The sequence below is a fragment of the Hippoglossus stenolepis genome, chromosome 9 (genome assembly GCF_022539355.2).
Source record: "Hippoglossus stenolepis isolate QCI-W04-F060 chromosome 9, HSTE1.2, whole genome shotgun sequence".
Classification (NCBI taxonomy): Eukaryota; Metazoa; Chordata; class Actinopteri; order Pleuronectiformes; family Pleuronectidae; genus Hippoglossus; species Hippoglossus stenolepis.
Window position 1 is genome coordinate 16,686,076 of NC_061491.1, and position 20,121 is coordinate 16,706,196.

Below are 20,121 nucleotides of genomic sequence, written 5' to 3' on the forward strand. Positions count from 1 at the left end.
GGTTTATTTTTTCAAAATGTGTGTATTTTAATTCCTGTGGATTTGTAAATTGGGTAACTGTATTTATAAACTAAACTGAACTAAAAACAACACCAAACTAAACTAAAGTAAACTAAACACTACACCAAACTAAAGTAAACTAAAGACTAAACTAAACACTAAACCAAAGTAAACTAAACACTAAAGTAAACCAAAACAAAATAAATTGTATAATAACTGAGCTCGTGTATTGCTGGCAAACACTGAAGCGCGCTCCCAGACGTGAACGCGGACGTCGTGTTGGGGCACGTCGCGGAACCACGTGACCAACTCGCGGCTTCTGATTGGTGGTGTCAGTCTCTCAACGTTGAACAACGGCGCGGTGGGTCACGTGACATCATCTGCTGCTGCTGGCTGTGCGAAGCGTGTTAGCAGGTAAAGAAAAAGAAGAAAAAACGCGCAGTAATACTCGTTTAAAGCCGATTGAACGGTCGATGTGTTCCATCGTAGGATTTTTTAAAAGTTTTGGGAAACAAACGTGTCGTTCCATAGCCACCGTCCGTGCCGTTCGGTGGTAAGCTAACTAACTAACTCGGTAGCTAACCGCTGCATCCGGACTGTGTCGCTGCATTGTACGCGGACGGCTCGTTCACATGCCGGGTCAGTTAGCATGCAGCGGGTATCCGTCGTAGCGTGGTGGACGGGCCACCCTTTTCTTCGACAGCATTTATCTCCCATGTTCTCATATTACGGTCATAACGCTTAGACATTCGACAGCGACCGCTCGAAGTGCTCACACGACGCGTGATTTCTTACTTTTCGCAGTAGTTGTGTTAGCATGCTAATGACGTCGGCTATACCTGCCATTTCTCTTTCGGTTCACACAAAAGGGTACATGTCCTCACTCGGCACATTTGTTGTTTTTGCTCATATCTCGGTGGGTCTGTGTTGACAATAGTCACACGAGCGGTCAAGTCGACCAACTGTGAGGCCGCACTGTAAATTTCTGCTCCGTGGGCTGTCGCTTTTCAACGGGTGGAATCGCACACGAAACAAAGACTAGCGGTTAGCCATGCTAAAGCTAAAGGGAGCTACATGACCTAACGCTGGTGCGAACGTTAGCCAACACGGCTCATGTTTCCGTCGAGCTTGTCGCGACGTTAACCGATTTGAGAATGCGATTAAAATCACCGCCCACATTATAACACAACCGGGGGAAAAACATTTTCAACAATGTCTACAATCGACGTAAACAGTTCTTGTTGTGTATTGTTTTTTTTTTTTCTGTCGGTCAACGCACCATTGTCGGACAATAGTGACGATCACAGCCAGTGGACCTCATGTGTTGTCCCCATGCTGTCAACTTGCCAGCTTGTATTATACTTAGCTAACCACCAGCTTAGTTTATGTAATATAATATAACCCATGGTATGCGTATGCTTTCGATTCCTCTTCACACGGTGTAACCTGGCTTAAAGCCCATGGTCCTTTTGTGTTGACTTATTACTTCAATCAAATGCCAAATGGCGTCTCCCGTCGACATCGATGAAGAATTGTTATAATTAATAGACTACCTATAACAGAGGCTGGTTCGTACTCTTGGTGTTTTTGTTCGGGAGACTGAGGGAGGGTTTGTAAGTCGACACCAGGACAGTCCCCTCTTGGCTTGGCTAAATTTAACCTGGGAGGTGGGGGCGACAGATGGGGTTATAGTCTTACATGGAGAGCCTCGGTCTGCTTATATTCAGTATACTGTACTGGCAGTGGACATTTATTCAATATGATATAGTACTTGTGATGCAATGTAACAACTTCACACCTGGTTGGTGTTTGACTTTGTCTCTTCTCTCCTCCAGATTTTTCTATTTTGTACATACATTGTTTTGTATATACTGTATATGATGACTTCACTGGTCAGCACTCAAGCCCGGGGAACTCGGGATAGAACGCTGCCCAGCACCACACAAACAACACAACCACAAAAACAGATACAGGTGGGTTTTCACCATTGTACATACAGAGTTGCATCCACGACTTTTCAGTTAAAATAGACAATTTTTTTCTAATTTCAGATTTGCCGTAATAGATTTAACATTTAAAGAATATTTAGACGAATGCATCCTTCATCGCAAAATTAACCTCTTGCATTGTTTCTTCCTGAACTCTGTTTATCAGGCCACAGCAGAACAGATTCGTTTAGCCCAAGTGATCTACGACAAAAATGATACTGACTTTGAAGACAAGGTCAAACAGGTAATTTGTTTGTGCGCATGCATATTTAGACAAACCCTCTTCTGAATCATCTGCATATTGTCCTGGAATTATTGGACAATGTGACTTTATTAAAACTCCACAATGCACTTTCTTGTTTTGACTGCTTACAGTTGATTGAGGTGACTGGCAAGACTCAAGATGAGTGCATAGTTGCCCTCCACGATAGCAACGAAGATGTAAACAAAGCCATCAATCACCTGCTAGAGAACAAACCTGACACAGTAAGAGTTCATATACAAATGCACAGGCTAAAAGACCATGAAATTATTTCAGAAAATGCACATCACGATATAGGTGTAACAGTCAACATTTTGTTGTTAACCTCTGTCAGAACTCCTGGGAGACTGTGGGGAAGAAGCGGAGTCTTGGGAAAGAAGGAGGAACCTCAGAGATAAAGGAGAGCAGAGAGAGGAAAGGAGGAGAAAGGGAGGCCAGTCGTGGACGTGGAGGTGCCAATAGGAGGGGCAGAGGAATTAGCCGAGGGCGTGAAGGTAAATGGGTCCATAGATGCATTAGTCCCATCAAATGGACAGAGAACCTGTATTCTGTAGATGTTTCTCCATCAGTCCATTAGAATGCTGTTTGCTGCATCCTTGATTTGTGTTAATTTGATTTCCCAAATTAATTAAAAATGGTTCAGAAGTCTTTCTCACAGTTAATTGTTAAGAATATATACATTATAATTTTTTCTTAATTCCCAGGTCGTATAGAGGAGAATGGGTTTGAGGTGGCTCCTGGAGAGAGAGGGGGCGACGCAGGACGCAGGGGGCGAGGCAGAGGTGAGCAACTAGTTGAGATTGAACACCTCAGCCTTATAGATATCTTACATGCTTGGTTAACTACTCTACACTGTTTTCGCAAGCCTTTCTATATATTTGGGTAAATTCCAACATTGTTTGGTGTCTGAGATGTTATTGTGCATGTATTGGTGATGGAGCTAGCAACATCTATTTGTGTCTGCAGGCATTTAGAATATTGCCGCACTCAACATTTGTGGAATGTGCATAGTCCCTGCAGCTGCTTGAGTGTGTGTGGTGTAGGGATGTTGTCAGTAGATAACTGGATAAGAGAGGGTTGAAAGCTGTAAAATCTTTTTGGATTTGTTTATGAGAAAAGATAGTTTTGTAGATATTGTATCATAAGGTCAAGGACTGAATGTTACTTTTCAGTAAATATATTTCTGACAGCGTGTATGAGTTAGATGCCTTCTTCCAAAACGTTTAATGAGTAGTTGAGGCTGAATGGGACCAGTCAGCAGAGGTCATTTCATTGTGTTGTTTTTTTTTCTCCTCAGGGGTAGGGGGTCGTGGAAGAGGAAGAGCAGCTGGTGTCAACAGGTTCTCCAACCAGGGAATGGGGTACGGTTTTGTGTGTGTGTGTGTGTGTGTGTGTGTGTGTGTGTGTGTGTGTGTGTGTGTGTGTGTGTGTGTGTGTGTGTGTGTGTGTGTGTGTGTGTGTGTGTGTGTGTGTGTGTGTGTGAAGTTTAAATTAGGACTGAAGTATGTTGAGGAGATGGTGATGTTGATTACAAGCACATATCTTAAAAACAAATGTGTAGAAAAACAGTTTCTGAATCTCCTCCTTAAAAAAACATTTACAACTAAATTGCCTGTTTCATGTTATCAATAGCAACAACAAACGGAACTATATACTCATTATCTCTTCTGTTTGCTCCCCCTTCTCTCCGTGTCTTTGCACTTTTCCCACTTTCTTTTCTTTCAGCACCTTCAATCCTGCAGACTACACGGCTAACTCCGGAGCTCGCCAGGAGACATGGGAAGGGGACGGAAACGATTCTGCTGAAGCACCTGGTAGGGAAAATAATAGTAAAGAAAATATCTTGTGATACCATTTCCTGCTTTTATTGTACAATTACTTAATTCTTAACTTAAAACAAATAAGCAAAAAAATACGAGCATTCTAGCAGAAATTGGCAAATAAATCTACACAATGTATTCAAGGGGTTGATAATTTGTATGTCATGATGATGAAGTTTTGAACTATAGTTTCTGTCACTGCTTTGGGGTGATTGATTATTGCTGAGAACATATCAGCATTATGTGTGAACTGCTTTTCTTTTTCTAGGAGCATCGGTAGGGAACACGGAAGAATGGAATTTAGAAGACTGGAATGAGGATGTAAGGCATTAGTATTTATTTATGATTTTTTTTTTTACTTGTTTCTTTCAATCTACACTGGCCTGCAGAATGTCTATTACTGGCTTCTGACTTAAAACATATTAATTTCTATTTGTAAATAGCCAGTTGTTAATGTGGCGTTACTGCAATCTAATAAAATGTGTTTGTACATCCTGTCATTTCTTACAGTTGTCTGAGACCAAAGTATTTACTGCCTCGACTGCTCCAGGAAACCCCATCACACCTGGACACAAGTAAGATGATCCATCTGAAGTCCGGTCAACTTAGGACACTGCAAACAACAAGCTTTACTTTGTAGAACAACATTTTATTCAATCTCTGTAATTATCTTATACTTCCTGTTCTCTTATCACCTGCTTCTACTCAGTATGGACCTGGCTAGCCTTCTGTCTAAGGCTGGAGTGGCTGTAGGAGCCTCCATGGACTCTGACTTGGGGGCGATAGTTGATGGACCCTCAGCTGAAGATTTGGGCCAAAGCCTGGTGTTTACCAATTCCCACCACAATGGACGCACTGCAACACACAGCTATGCACATGCCACCGCCAACAGCTACGCCCATGCTGCTGCTGCTAGTACCACATATGCACACGCTGCGCTGGTACGGACCGCCACACATTAAACTTGTGCAAGCACAAGCAAACACTTGCATATTTCATGTCATACACACTGAGATAAGGTATCAGTGTATTCACTTCTTGTTTTTCTTCTCCCCCTCTCAGTCCTCAGTCCTGGGTTCTGGTTTTGGCCCTCTGAGTGCACCTAAGCCAACATCTCCGCCTGACATCAGGACATCAGAACAGATCAACGGGCCTCGGCTTGGTCAGAGAGCCAGTCAAACGTTAACCAACACCACCAGCAGCAGTAATGTTTCCAAAGATGCAGGGCTACCTCCAATGCAAAGTCCTTCTTCGGCCTCTTTTCCCCCTTTAGACATCAAGTCTCAAAGAGTAGAGCATGGCCCTGTGGCTGCCCATCACAGTAAGTTTTATATCAGTAAATCCAACACAGATTTTTAAGGCATGCCAACTAAATCTTAAATGTTAACAACAATGCGAAAGCTACATGGTAACGCATCTTTCCATTTACCCTCAATCTCTTCAGTGGAGATGAAGCACCAACCAGAGCCATCAGCAGTGCTCAGCCAGCTGGTACAGAGGCAACAACAGTCCACCATCCACCCAAACACAGAATCTCTGGGCCTGTCTCAGTCACATGCCCCACAGGTCCCCACACCACCAGGTATGACTTCAGACTGATTTATTGCTATTATTTTATGATATTTTTTGATTATTATTATACAATATTTTATGCTATTGAAGGTTTGAAAGTCTGCATAGTATATTACATGATTTTAATAATACAAATCTGCTAATTCTTTTTTTTTATAATTATTGGATTTGTTGAAAAGGAGTAGCAGAAGTAGATGGTGCTGCATGACCTACTGCGACTAAGCTGACACATAATGCTCATATGCCTTGTTTTTCTGGGCTTTAACCACATGAAAGAAGATGGGACATATTTAGCAAACAGTGAAAAGATAATGGCTACAGAGCTGATAACAAATACTAGATTTTGGCCCACAATTATGGATAAAGAAGGCAGTGCTTTCTCTGCTAAATAAATTAGTGTGAAGACAGTACCAGTATCTGGGCTATAAGATTATGGCAGTATCACTGTCTTCACTATGTCTTGCTTTGACAATTACTTTGATTCTGGGTGTATGCATTTACATGGTACCATGAATGTGCCTGACGCTCTTGATCTCCTTCAGGTCATGAGTCCTTCGTCCCTCCTGTAAGAGATGGAGCTTCTCCAGGAGTGAAGCTGCCAGGCATGGAGCCTCCCATCACAGAAGCCCCTCAGCGGCAGCTCAAGACACAGAGACGCAGAGTACCTCCCCCCTCAAAGGTAAGATCTTATATCTGGGCCTTTTATTCATGCAAATTGACAAAACAATTGTGTGTGTGTGTGTGTAAGACAATAAATAACAAAAGTAGTTCACTCAAGCTGTAAACTCCACTCTGTGACTTTACCTCTCAAAATCTGAGATAATAACCTATTATTAAACACAGATATACAGCACTTTTCAGTATATCCATATCAACAGAAACTAGTTGACTGAACAGTTTTGTAGTAGTTGTGACAAGCAAACTATCTTGGGTAACTTTTGACTGAAACTTGCTGAATTGTACAAATTAACAACTTCCTATAATTTTTACATGAATTTAAAATGGCCAGTGTGATTAAATATATTTTGCCTGTTCTTCCTAATTCGGTCTTTTTCCACCCCAGATTCCGTCGTCAGCAGTGGAGATGCCAGGCTCATCAGATATGTCTGGTCTGAATTTTCAGTTCGGAGCTCTCGACTTCGGGTCTGAGGCAGGTAGTGGAACAGCAGACATGGCACAAGTGGAGTTGCCCAGGGAACACGCCCCCACTCAGGCCCCAGCTCCAGCAGCAACATCGCCCATGTCTGTCCCTACTGCTGTTCCCACACAGCAGCCACAGAGCAGCCTGTTCTCTATGCCAGGGTCTGTGAGGTGTGTATGAGTTGGTGTTTAAGGGGCTGGTTTGTCTTATGTGTGCAGTTTCTCATTTGTAATTTTGTATATCTGTTTTTAATAGATTTGGCAAAAAGCAGAATATTGACTTGCCATGGAGACAAAATTAGTGAATTAGCTAAAATGATATAAGGAATTGCTTTGGTCATATTCTCTTTATCTATATTTGTTTGTCTTTAATCCTCTATCTGTCTCTTGTCTTGTGAACAGCGAACACATGAGCAGTTTACCCAGCTTACCCTCAGATCCCAGCTTCCCCTCACCATCTTTGGGCTTACCCAGTGCCACGCCCTCACCATCCATGGGTCTTCCCAGTGCAGCCGCTCCATCTTCTGCAGCCCCTACCATAGCCAGCCGTGTGGAGAGCAGTGGCCAAAGGTCCCTGCCGCCTCATCTTGGCTTCCCACAGAGCAAAGATGTCCCATCAGCTGTTGGTGGACCTCTCACAGTGAGGAAAACACTTTTTCTGTCTTTATGCATAAGGGACTTGAATATAATTTTTTTTTTAAACAAAAAACTGTCTGTATCCTAGCTGACAAAAAGCTGAATGTTACAACTAAGTCTGTAAATATTTCTTCCCTTCTTAGAACGGCTACAGTGGGATGAAGACACAGAGCACACAGGACAGTAAGTACTCTCATTTATCAGTTAGAGAACTATACTGGAGTGGCCTATACAATCTAATATAAGTATTGATTGATAAATGCATCTGGTAGGAAGTAGAGAGTCATCTCCTTGTGTAAGTGCATGAGGTTTGATAAAGACCAGGACATACTAATAGCCTTTTTTACATTTTCTGTTTTTATTCTTGTATTACTCCTCTCATAATCAGTTTGTAACATCAACCAGAACCTACACAAAATTAATCTAATTTTTGTTTTCAAACCAGCTACATCATCGTCTAGAACAGCAAAAACTGAGTCTCCTGTTATGACGAGTGACAGCGGCCCCAGTCACCACATCCCTTCCCCTGCAGTGACACCTTCGCACTTGGCACCTATCCCCTCGCTCAGCAGGTGGGATGATTCAGACACACCATATACTATATTGCACACAGATTCTTTTAGCCTCTTTCCTCTTTTTTGTGTGGAGATAATGATGGTTACAAGCACATATCTTAATCATATAATGTGGACATATCACTGACTGAATCTCCTATGCTTTCTGGGTGATGTGCCTTTGTGGCCTCATCAGATTTAGTGAGGCTGATAAAAATCACTTTACTCTGTTTCTAGTCACGTGACCAACACCCACTCATCTGGATTGGCCCTCGCCACAAGTTCCTCCCTGACAGTAAGTCTCTGTACACACACACATCTACCGAATGTGATTCCACTGACGCCTTGAGGGAATTTCTCAAAATTTGGTGCAAATGTTGACTTGGATTTAAGGATGAATTGACTAGACTTGATTAGACACCGTCACTTTGACCACACAACACACATTTTTAGCCTTAAATCAAGACTTCACACACTTACAGCACAGATACCTTTTTTAATTAAAGTCTTCACTATTGTGTTTTTGTTATGTCTGTCCGTTCGTACATCATCACATTTGTGAATGTGATGTCTCGGGAACACCTGCAGGGAATTTCATTACATCTCGCACAAACATCCACTTGGACTTGCCTCGACCTTAAACAGTTTCTGGTTCTCCTATAACACCATCTTTTCTTTCATTCTGCAGCAACAGATGTGTAATGAGGAGAGCATCAACAGCGGTGTCAACCTTCATGCCTACTCATCTGCGTCCAGCCAAATTATCAATCCCAGTCTATCAGCCCCCATGGCTGTCAGCAGCTCAACCACCAATGGTCTTCACCAATCTGGAGCACCAGGACTAACTCCTAATGGCACAAACGCCATACTCTCAGCTGCAAACAGCCGCACAGCTGCACTGCTCAGCGCCGCTTCTGGTTGGTTCATAGTCTACAGATGAATTGCATATTAATTATTATTGTCTTAATTAAAACTAATCAACACAGATATACATCACACGATAACTTAAAGTAGAAATGGCATATTTCTCACTGCGCTTTAAGTCCGTTTTTCCTCCTCTTCCTTCCTTCCTCAGGTAAAGCTCCTCCAAATTTGGCCCAAGGAGTGCCACCTCTCCTGGCTAACCAGTACATCATGGGCCCTGGAGGCTTGCTCCCTGCTTACCCGGTAACTATGAATGTTCCATATCATATTTTGACCTGTTCCTAAATTATTAGTCCACTGGGTTTTGTCCAAGGGAAATAAGGGTTGTATCACTAAATCTAGATGGGTGTTGGTTGGAATTGGAAGAATGATGAAATTGAGTTCACTGCCTTTCACGATTAACTCCATAATGCTTATCAGTCTGGGTGGTGATGGTGTTTTTGTGGATTCTGATCACACGTCAAACTAATTAACGCTGAGGAGATCCTAGAATGGAATGTGCAGTCAATAATGAGACTTGGTAGAAACTCCAACATGTTATGAAATAATCACCTGTTCTTCTCCCAATGTCTGTTTCCACAGCAGATCTATGGATATGAGGATTTGCAAATGCTGCAATCTCGCCTTCCCATGGTGAGTCTGATGTAGAGTTTAATCTTTAATGTCCTCTGCTGCATATTACTTAGCTTCTAGTATTTTTTAAAATTACCAGTTGGCTTTCAAATCTGTTTCCTTGTATATAACAGGCAGTCATAAAGACAATATTTGTCTTTATCCTCAGATGGGGAGCACTGTCATTGCCATTTTAATTATTGGTCCTTCTTTATCTACCTAGGACTATTATGGTGTAACATTCCCTGGTACTGCGGCTGCTATGCCTGGAAGAGATGGCCTTGCCAATAACCCATATTCTGGTAAATCAAATTTTATATTGAATTGTAGTTGTGTCTTGTGATCTTGCATTATGTTTTAAGATGGGCTGCTAATCCACCCTGACACTGCATAATTGAGACAATTACTCCAATTCTTAAAAAACTACATAGACATCTGGTCATTCAGCTTATTTGAGCAGTAATGTGATTTATGACACCATGGAAGTTTTGACCTTTTTTCTTGTACTTAATGGCTTAATGTTTGATGATGACAATGGATTTGAATGTGTATTTTCTATCATTTCTTATCCAGGTGAGGCAACAAAGTTTGGTAGGAATGACTCCTCATCTCCAGCTCCACCAACCAGCCTGTCTGCAGGTGGGGTGCAGTCGCAGCCCCAACAGCCACAGCAGGGAGGAACACAGGGCCAGGGTGCAGGACAGAGCCAGGGTCAACAGGCACAGAATCAGGCCTTCCTAAACCCCCCTCTGCCTCCCGGCTATGGATACACTGGTAAGGAAAACCCAATTTATGTTTGATGATGAGGTCGTTGGCCAAATTTCATATATGGGTTACTCATCCATGCACTTAACACCTAATGCAAATCCAGCTTTACTAAGTACTTTCCCTCTTGTTATTTTCTGGCTTATTATTTAAACCGTTATAAAGAGGTGAAATGGTACTTAAAGCTCAAATTAAAGTTGAACAAGTTCTCTGCCAGTTATGTTTTTTTCTTATTTTGAAAACTTTCAATTTAAAATTAAACCCAAGCGAAATAATGTTTTCACTTAACCAGTGATTGAGACACATGGTCAGTCAGTTTAGGTAGACTGTATTATTAACATAACTGAAAAAGGCTTTTTAAAATAATTTTATAAACAATTGCACAGCAATCTGTTTCCTTACACGCAGCATTATTTCTCTAACTGCCCACAGGTCTGCCATACTATGCTGGTATGCCTGGGGTTCCCTCAGCCTTCCAGTATGGCCCCACCGTCTTTGTGCCTCCTGCTTCGGCAAAACAACCTGCAATGGGTCTGGCCAACCCCTCCAATCAGTATCACCAACAGCATCAGCCCAGTTACGGACAGCACGCATATGGCGCAGGTGAGACAAGGATTCAACCAGAGGGCTGTGTCTGACACTGCTCCGATTTATTTATTTTTTTATTTATGGACAACTAACAGTACATTTTCTTCAGAGTTGAGTAACTATGAAGGTTATATTCAGCAGTTGTACTTCAGCTATTTAATTGATTGCATTGGACGGCGCCTGTGCGTTACTGTTTGAACTATGACTGTCACAGGTTCATCTCAAAATATTGCCAACAAACTATAATATTACCAGTCACTTAAAACTTGAAAGAGATGGCTTGATCAAGTAATGGTGGATTATGTAGCAAGTTACTTCTGTCAATGTGTTGGGGTGCTCAAAAGCATCAGTTTTGACCAGCTGTATTTTACGAGAAGGGGTATTGTGGAAGAGACAGGATTGTGTGTACAGAAATTAGGTGTGTAGAGGGAGGCAAATTAGAAATCCATCTTCCAACCCTTCATACATGCACATGAAATGCTGCATGCGTGTGTGGAGTTGGGCCTGTGTGTTTTTTGCTTGTGCTGCATGCGTAGCTCAAACCCCCTGCTGAAGTTGGACACGGCTCAATATAGACACAGCTGCCATTTTAGTCAGGTTACCTTACTGCCTCTCTCTCCTATGCCCCCATCTCTTCTCTTCTCCTCCCATCCTCTTTCCTCTTCTTCTCTTCATCTCATCTGTTCCCCGTCTTTCACTCGCTTCCCCCTCCCTCTCTGCTCGTTCTGCCTCCTCCTCCTCCTCTGTACTCTTCCTCCTCCACCTCCTTCAGCCTTTGATGACCTGTCTCAAGCCCACCCTGGGGAGTACAGTAAGGGAGGGTACGGAGGCTCTGCCCAGTCACAGGCCAAGTCAGCGGGCAGCGGCCCAGGGAAAGGTACACACACAACACATGCGCGCACAATTTAACAACACGCACAAAGCTGGTGGGCGTTTTCCTGTAGGGAAAAATGGACGTACTCACAATTGCAGATGATTCCCCTTTCAAGAGTGTTTTGGAGAGAGTTGTGTATATGCACGCGTGTGTGTGTGACTGCACATTAATGTGCAAATAAATGGATTCATGCCAAAGGTTGGAAAAAACAAGAGAAACATGCCTCAGTATTTCCTCACATAATATGCTTCTTCCTACTGGCTGGCCCCCTCCTACTAACAGTGGAAATGAACATTCAGTGCCTGATATTCAGCAGTGAAGTGACATAATTCTTCTTCTTCCCCCTTAACCCCCTTGATTTTCCTCTATCATTTTCTTATTTCCCCTCTTTGCTTTCCTTCCTTCCCTCCTAATTTCCAATCTTTGTCTTTATCTCCTCCCCCTCCCTCTCTTCATTCTCCTCTCAGCACCAGGACTGTCAGGATCTGGTAACAGTGGAGGAGTACCTGATATGGGAGGTTCAATCTACAGCAAAACACAGGTGAGACACTTGGTTTTAGTTTGAGGGATTTGTGCTTCTGCTTGTTAGACTTAATTAAGTCTTTATCATACCTGAATGATCTATTATTTATTTGACTAAAAAAATAATATGGTTTGCGTATATATTATATTGAAATTTACATTCTGTTATTTAAACCCACTGTAAATGCATGCAATCGATTTATTCTCGTCTCCTCTTGGTTCTCTTAAGTCATTTGACAAGCAGGGCTTCCACACGGGGACACCACCTCCCTTCAGCCTACCCTCAGCACTTGGGGGAACAGGACCCCTGAACCCTGGGGGTGCTCCTGGCTATGCCCCTGCTCCCTTCCTGCACATCCTGCCACCGCACCAACAGCCGCACTCCCAGCTGCTGCACCATCACCTCACACAGGAGGCACAGGTAAACCCATGTTTCTACTCATACATCACATCCTAAGACAGGGTCTCACAAAATAGGTGTGCATCAATATATTACACGTTCAATACACCTGTTGGGTAGTTTATTGATCTTAAACGTGATTGATGAAATTGATTTATTTGTTCTCTGTAGGGTGGTCCTGGACAGCGCAGTCAGTCCAGCAGCATGCAGCAGAAAACCCAAGGCAGCAAGTCCAGCTACGGCAGCTCCCCCTATTGGGCCAACTGAGGAATGCTCCCCCTTCCCCCTCCTCCCCAAAAGGCTGTGTGTGTGTATGTGTGTGCGATTGTGCGTGCGTGTCTAAAGCTAAAACGAAAAAGGCAAATCGGAGACACACTACCCTCACAATGAGCAACCTTGGGCCTCTTTGCCCTGCTCCCCCCCACCTCCACAAGTCCTCATAAGTCTTTTGGGTTCTCTCTTTATCCCCTTTTCAAAATTGGTTGTACATGTAAGATATTTATGTATGTATTTATATATATATACTGTATATGTAATAGTAGAACATGAAATGTGGCATTTTATTTTTGAAGGACTTTTTGTTTACTTTTTTCAAAACTGCAGGAAAAGATGTTACATTAAGGCAGAATGAGATGATTAAGAGGATTACGGTGATGAGAGAGCGAGTGAAGAAGATTAACGATAAAAAAAAACTTCCTGGAAGAAACCAGAAAAAGGAAAAGGAGAGAGCTACAGCACTGATTGCATATGAGGACATTTCAGAAGGGGGTGGGGTTTATAATAACTAACTGCATCTGTCTCTTTTTTTTATATATAACTTCTTGAATGACCGGTTCATCCCCCAAACTACATTTTGTAGCTTCCTGTCCTAAACCCTCCTCCCTCTCCCTTGTTCTGGAGGGTGGCCTGCTCCTTGTGTCTACACCTCCCCATTAAAGACAGACCTGTTCATCTAAATTTTATATTTTAATTTAATTTTAACCCTCATTTCCTGTGAAATAAAAGTTCTGAGCAGTTGGAACAGTGGCTTGTCTTTTTGTATGTGTGTTTGTGTGTACAGGTTTTATCCTTGGATGTTTAAACTCAAGTTTTCTGACTTGAGTTCATTGTCCCAGAGCAAATAATCACAGAAACTTTGCAAAGTCTGTCCAATATATGAAGGAAGCTGCTCAATAGTTTCACATTTATTCAATTAACAGTAAAACAAAACACCCTTGCAACATAGAGCAAGAACTAAGTGATATTTTAACTGACTGTGCAAAACTCATTTCTTGATAAATGTTTTTAAATGGCACCTTTCAAAACAGTTGTATGGTGCTTTAAAAAAAAAAAAAAGACAATCAATAGTAAACTGTTAGAAAATCCACAGTATGTGGCTATAAAAACTGGGATTCCAAACAGTTATACATTTAGACATTCAGTTAAGTTGCAGTTATTGTGCCATTGGCTTATGTGTCTGCGTTCTCTTTTCTGTCGTAGCTGTAACCGTGTTGTGAAGCTATCTTAGTTGTTGGGTTGTTATGACCTGTTGCCCCTTGACAAGGTCACTTCAAGTGGATAGAAAAGGCGGATTTGTTTGAATCTGAACCTTTATAACTCAACTGATAAGACTACCCTTATTTTACTCTTCCCTGAGGATCTTTGGGAAATGGTTTTATTTCTAATTATTGCGTGAGGTTTTGCTGTAAATTCAGAAAGGTGTAAATAGTTATAAAGAAAAGTTACCTGAAACGGAAAATAACATTTTCTGCCAGTTGGCCATATGGTGTCTCTGCTTGAGTGAGAAACAGGCTCTCTGATTCCTGTGAATCCATCATTAGAAGCTAGCAAAATCAATTAGCAATATTACAGAGTGTTGCTTTTTATTAATCCAGTGACTTAGCAAAGCTTTTAGTTCAAATATGAAAAGGATAAGAATGACAGCTAAGCAGTTTTGAACGAGATGCAATTATACAGGAATTAAGAATTAGTGAGAGGTTTCTTTAATCCTTGTATAATGAGAGAATTATACATTATTTTCACCTCAGAACTGCATGAATAATGTAATTAGAAACATAAACAATTTTTCTATAGCAGTAATGATAACATTCAATAACATCCAGTATGTAACTATATGAATTACCACCAGATGGCAATATATAACAATAACTAAAAACACACACTAACGGTGACATACACTTTATATACATACTGCATCCATCCCATACACAGCAATACTTTTTAGCTCCACCAAGAAAGATATGTTTTCCCCCCTGTCTGTTTGTTGGCTTGTTTGTACGCCAGAATATACAACTGAATGCACTTCCACAATAACTGACATATGCAGATTGAGTCAGGAAAGAACCCATCAAATTTATGTGTGTGGAACCAGGATTTTTCTTTCACTTTCTTTAACATTGGAAGGTTTTTCACCATCTTCCCAGGGAAGAATTCATGGATCTTGATAAAAAAAAAGAAATGAGGCACGTTTAGGGAACAGATATCTACGAGTGTGCACGGACTAAATAAAGGAAGGCGTGCAAACAAGTGTGTGTTCTGTGAGGAGTTGTTTTGAACTGAACGAGGACCTCAGAATTCACACTATTCGCAGAGGGCCAAAGTTTAAAGTGACAACAGCGCTCTGTCTGTCTCCCCCTTCACTCATCTCCCTCTGCTGAATGTAGAGCGCGTGAGACCCCAGAGAAAACCATATAACCTTGGTATGTGGCTGACAAAGGAGAGGGGGGGAGTAAAGAAGGAAACGTTGGTGACAGGAAGAAGGGAGGGATGCAGGGGAGAGGATGGAAAGTTGGGTGAGTGGCAGGTGCTATTGTGGCCGAAGTGTAGGAGCCTACAGCAACAAGGTCGGAGGTCAAAGTGAAGTTGAAAGGTCAGTCCTAACTCCCAGGAAGCCCACCCAGAGCGAGGTACAGATAAGGAGGGGGAGGTGTCACCGAGAGAGCAATGGCCCCAAGCAAATAAGTGAAGGAGCAGAAAGGTGCATGGAGGAAAAATAGATTAAAGACGAGAGGTTAAGATGCAGAGGAGGTCAAATAAATATATCGATTTCTTTTAAGGTGAACTAGAGTCAGACTCAAAAGAAAAGAATGGATCCAGATTCTTTATTTAAAAAAAAGATGCTGCCCAAAAAGAAAGAAATGATAGAACAGTAAGGGAATGACAGGTGAGGCGGAGCGGTGGCAGACGGGTAATTGCAAGATGCATTTAAAAGCGAGAGGGCCACACATGTTTGATAACACCCCTGTCTTGATGGGGCAAGAAAACCATGTGGGAGGTTCCCCTCTGGAAGTGTTGGGCTCGATACTGAATGAACAAATTAGCCGTGTCCCTCGGTAAACAAAGCTACTTGGCAACAGTCTCTCACTGGGGCCTTCCATTCCATCCCATGTCGTATCATGGGGGGGGGGGGGTTGTGTGCCGTTTTTTCCCAAGTCGTGTTTGGCCTGAGCACACGATGCATCCAGTTCGGTGCATTGAAGAGGCACAGGAATGCCCACAGGAATGCTCCTCCGAGTGTTTGTTGACACTCGTGACTGCTCCGCTCTCAGATGTCGACAAAGACGTTTTGTTGGGGTTCACTCGGTTCACTCCTCCGGAGGGGCTGCGAGGCCGTCGCACAGGATATCGCGACAGTTTGGGCCTGAATGGAAATCGGGAGGCCCTGATGCTCCAGGCGACCCCGTGACCTGGGTGCTTGATTTGGATCCTCAAATCAATTCCGGACGCGTTTCGTCTCCGCTCCTTGTTTTATTTTCGTGAAATTACAAGCCCTTCCATCCAGTTCAATAGGGAACGATCTGTGTTTCCCCCCCCCTTCGCTCCCTTTCATCTCCATCTGGAGGACCATGAGATGTTCTTGTCCCCCTGCTTGTTGTGGGATGTGACAGCGGGGGCCATTCACTGAGAAATTGGCTGCAATTAGTGCAATTATGCTGATTTTCACTTGTGTCCCATGCAGAACAGAGTTTTCGCTGTGCACAGAGACACCCCCCGGGAAACCGCAGCAAAACAAAAACCCATCAATCAACAAAGGCCTTCAATGAAAGGCTCAACTGCAGATAATACCGTGCACATTCCATAATGACAGCGTTTAGTCAGCTGTGACCTGCGCTGCGATGGGGGGCATGACATGTAGAGCTGCACTGATTAACGGGAAATATGCAGTAAAGCCAGTATGAAGGGCAGAGGACTTAATTGGCGGTGGGGGGTGCGTAGCCCGGTCATACAGTGAGGATTTCTATGAGGTGGATCAAAGTATAACACCTGAAATAAGCTCATGTCCAGGGATTCAGCAGAGGACACACACTTGTCTGCAAGAAACCTATCCATCACGACCGTCACAACAACAGAATGGTCAACCAGAGAAAAGCTGAAAGAGATCTGTGTTTCTCATGGGAGATAAGAATAATTCTATGCTTTTCCTGAAAATATAGATTTGTTTTTTGTTTATGTCTGTGGCTGCTTCTCATTGGAGGATGACTTAAGTGCATGGCGGTCATAGTTTACCCAACTTTACATTGGTATGTCTGTGTCAATATTGCCTGGGAGACTGACAAGGCCGGCATTCAACAGCAGATCTCAAGGTGTAGGAAGGGGGAGCAGGATCCCAAATGTAATGCATCCACTTGTTAACTGATGGTGGACTTATTTTAAAGGTGAAATTAGGGCAAGAACACCACTGACATTCCTGTGCAGCAGTTTGTAAAAACGTTTTAAAATATCGCACACAGGCCAACGTGTGGATATTTCTGTGAACATTTCTGTGAACATTTGTTCAGTGGTAGATGGTAAGAAAACTGTCCCGGGAATAAAAAAGGACTCTCCTGTAGTCTTTCAATGCAGAGCCTTTAAAGCAGCACATATGGAACTAGAATGGTGCACATATCTCCGACAAGGCTCAACAGTCTCCTTAAACCTCATAGATATCAGTCCCCAAAATGTGCCTGATCTTTTAAATCAAGATCGAAAAAGTGAAGATGTTGAAAATTCCGGCATATTTAGGAGGCGGGTATCTATGACTGTATACAATTTGGTCAGAATAAAAATTGTGACTGCTGGGCCGTATATGTACTGAGTGCACCTCTAATTTGTCAAGTGTTTTTTCATTTTCTGCCCATAAAGAGAAGTTAAAAACAACAACCTACACTCAGGAGCAAAAGCACGATTGTGAAAACTCAAACGAAATTGTGATGTGATATTTATTGTGATGATTATTAATATCAACTCATATGAACAGTTTCATCTTGATGACATTTTGGGCCAGAGTGACCAGCCCTACTTGTTAGGGGTGGGTCCAGGGGTGGGGCCACCCACATGCCTCTGCATCAGTTTGAGTCCCCTTCCATACTAACACACCTGAAAACGCACATCATGTGATCACTCACATACACCGGGCATGTGCATGCTGGTGTTAACTCGAATAATAGCTCGTCTCCAATGCATGTAAACAGTCGTGTCATTGTAAAACTAAGAATTTAACTGCACAACAGCTGTTAGCGAAGACAACAGGGTCAGAAATGCGTGTAATTAATTGTCCATGTTGCGTTCTACACTAGTGGAAGAGAAAGCGGGTCATGTGACAGGAGACGGACGAATCAGTGAAGGCTATGTTGTGACAATAAAGACCTAAATAGCAAGCGGTTGTGAGTCATCTTTTCCAAACATCTCTGTTTCTGCTCGTCCAGACTAAAACACAGCCCTGGAGTTTTCAAACTAAAAGTGGGCCAAAAACCCTGGAGTAGAGTGGACACCAGGCAAACCTAAAGCAGAGTCGATGCGTTTTCAAACTAAAATGTAGAAGTTGTAGCCTTATACCCTTTTTACACCAAAGTTAGTGGGTAGGTGTGTATTTTTTATGTGGGTAAACCTGCTAAATAAAGGCAATTGACTCCTTACCCACTGCCAGGAGAAGAGTTTTCCTTTCTGTTTTTTTCCCCAGTTCATCATGTTCGATGTCTCTCACCTCGCTGTTTTGTCAAATTAGCGCGTTCACCCGGTTGTCACTTATCATCATTGACGATCTGAGGCGATTAAAACCAATGTCAAAACCAGGGGATGAACACCGACTGTATCCAGTCCCTCTGCAGACAAAAGCCAGATGTTAGTGTTTTTTTTATTTTGACCATGTGGAAAAGGGGCTTTATGTAAATACCTAGATCGGATCACTGCCTCCCTGCTGGAAGGAGCCACATTGACATGAACATTCACTTTGCTGTAGCTCTCTTGCAAGTTCAAGTGCATTGCAGGACAATAAAGAGTACCGTTTAAAAACAATCAAGTTCATGTGACAGCAATGGATTCCAGACAGTTTGGTTTGAAGTGGATTATTCTCCCTGGGGCTGACCCCTGACGCCCCCCCCCACCCCCCCGCCGACTGTGGCGCAGGGCCGGTGAAACCAAGGAGAGTGTCTTTAAGACCCAGCGGAGCTCGGCAGGGAAACCCCGCGGCTTTAGTTGTCTCTACTCTCCGGAGTGTCAGCTAGTTATTAGTCGGGAGGCGCTGTAGCCATTTCGCCGCATGAAAGCCCGATGAGCTGAGCGAGCAACATCCGAGCGGCTCATGGAGAAGAAGAGAAATCAGCTTTGAGAAGCCCCGCGCGCGCACACACACGTACACGAACTCGCGCGTAAAGACGCACGGCGCACGGACACTTCCTCCTCCTCCTCCTCCTCCTCCGTGGAAAAAAGAGAGAGAGAGAGAGAGAGAAGCGAGACGCAAACTTCCAACTCTCCCATGTGGAAGCGAGAGGTTTGAGGATAAGGCATAATTTCTTTTTTTCCTCCTCTTCGGGGCTCCGTTCCTCCCTCCCTCCCCCTCCTCTCCCTCTCTTCAGTGTTTCTGCCCGGAGAGTTGTGTTTCTATGAGAGTCTCGCTCGGTGAGAAGAGAAGTTTGGTTGCCTGCGTGGTCGGCCGAGGAGGAGGAGAAGAGTCGGGCTAAAAGTGGGGGAAGAAGATGGTCCGCAGCGCCGCTTGGAGACGGAGCTTGCTGTGCGTCCTGGCGCTCAGTCTCAGCCTCACGTCGCCGCCGTGCACAGCTCGGATTTACACCAACCACTGGGCAGTGAGGATAGGCGGGGGACCCGATGTGGCCGAGTGGATAGCGGACAAATACGGCTATAGGAACATGGGACAGGTAGGTCGCCTCTTGCTCCATCCAAACGTGTGTCCTATCCGTGTGTCTGTGTGATTTCTGGCTTTTGCCAACTCTTACAAAAGTGGCGCATGTCCGTGTTGGTGGACGCAGAGCCGAGCCAGGAGCCCTCTGCAGCTCACTGCTCCTCTCCCAATCACCCAAACGGACACGGGCTGCGGGGGAACAAAGAGGGACCCGGGGCAGGAGACGGCACAACAGGTGCCTCCTGGCTGGGTTTCATTGTGGATCACTTGCATTTGGCGTCCCGGAGCCACAGGGATTTGATCCACCAGCCTCGATTTGACACTCGAGTGAGACAGTCAGGGGGCTG

General features: G+C 43.5%; 2 protein-coding genes and 1 non-coding gene across 7 annotated transcripts in view; all 3 read left to right on the forward strand.

The window, feature by feature from the left end:
• The first annotated feature begins 280 nt into the window (after positions 1-280).
• LOC118115665 (ubiquitin-associated protein 2-like) lies at positions 281-13,678 on the forward strand. 4 transcript variants are annotated; one of them, XM_035166974.2, is made up of 29 exons: positions 281-414; positions 1,836-1,973; positions 2,155-2,232; positions 2,364-2,474; positions 2,585-2,744; positions 2,955-3,032; positions 3,548-3,611; positions 3,976-4,064; positions 4,339-4,391; positions 4,581-4,645; positions 4,780-5,011; positions 5,133-5,391; positions 5,515-5,652; positions 6,185-6,321; positions 6,706-6,953; positions 7,185-7,422; positions 7,562-7,601; positions 7,864-7,990; positions 8,210-8,267; positions 8,661-8,889; positions 9,048-9,139; positions 9,479-9,529; positions 9,732-9,810; positions 10,082-10,282; positions 10,706-10,876; positions 11,634-11,738; positions 12,203-12,276; positions 12,487-12,678; positions 12,829-13,678. In XM_035166974.2, the coding sequence occupies exons 2-29, from the start codon at positions 1,878-1,880 to the stop codon at positions 12,922-12,924; spliced, it is 3,561 nt and encodes a 1,186-aa protein (XP_035022865.2). In that variant the 5' UTR covers positions 281-414; positions 1,836-1,877; the 3' UTR covers positions 12,925-13,678. The 4 variants fall into 4 exon arrangements, with proteins under 4 accessions (XP_035022865.2, XP_035022868.2, XP_035022867.2 ...); XM_035166976.2 differs by lacking the exon at positions 281-414 and adding an exon at positions 445-553; XM_035166975.2 differs by lacking the exon at positions 281-414 and adding an exon at positions 610-639.
• Positions 3,757-3,837, forward strand: LOC118115705. Its single transcript, XR_004697600.1, has one exon. It is a non-coding gene; the product is annotated as a small nucleolar RNA SNORD121A (small nucleolar RNA).
• Positions 13,679-19,126: 5,448 nt separating the features above from the next.
• Positions 19,127-20,121, forward strand: part of pcsk5b (proprotein convertase subtilisin/kexin type 5b) — a 53,317-nt gene continuing 52,322 nt past the window's right edge. For both annotated transcript variants that reach the window (XM_035165891.2, XM_035165892.2), the window contains exon 1: positions 19,127-19,790. In XM_035165891.2, the coding sequence (XP_035021782.1) occupies positions 19,611-19,790 (180 nt within the window). In that variant the 5' untranslated portion in view covers positions 19,127-19,610. The remainder of the gene's footprint in view (positions 19,791-20,121) is intronic.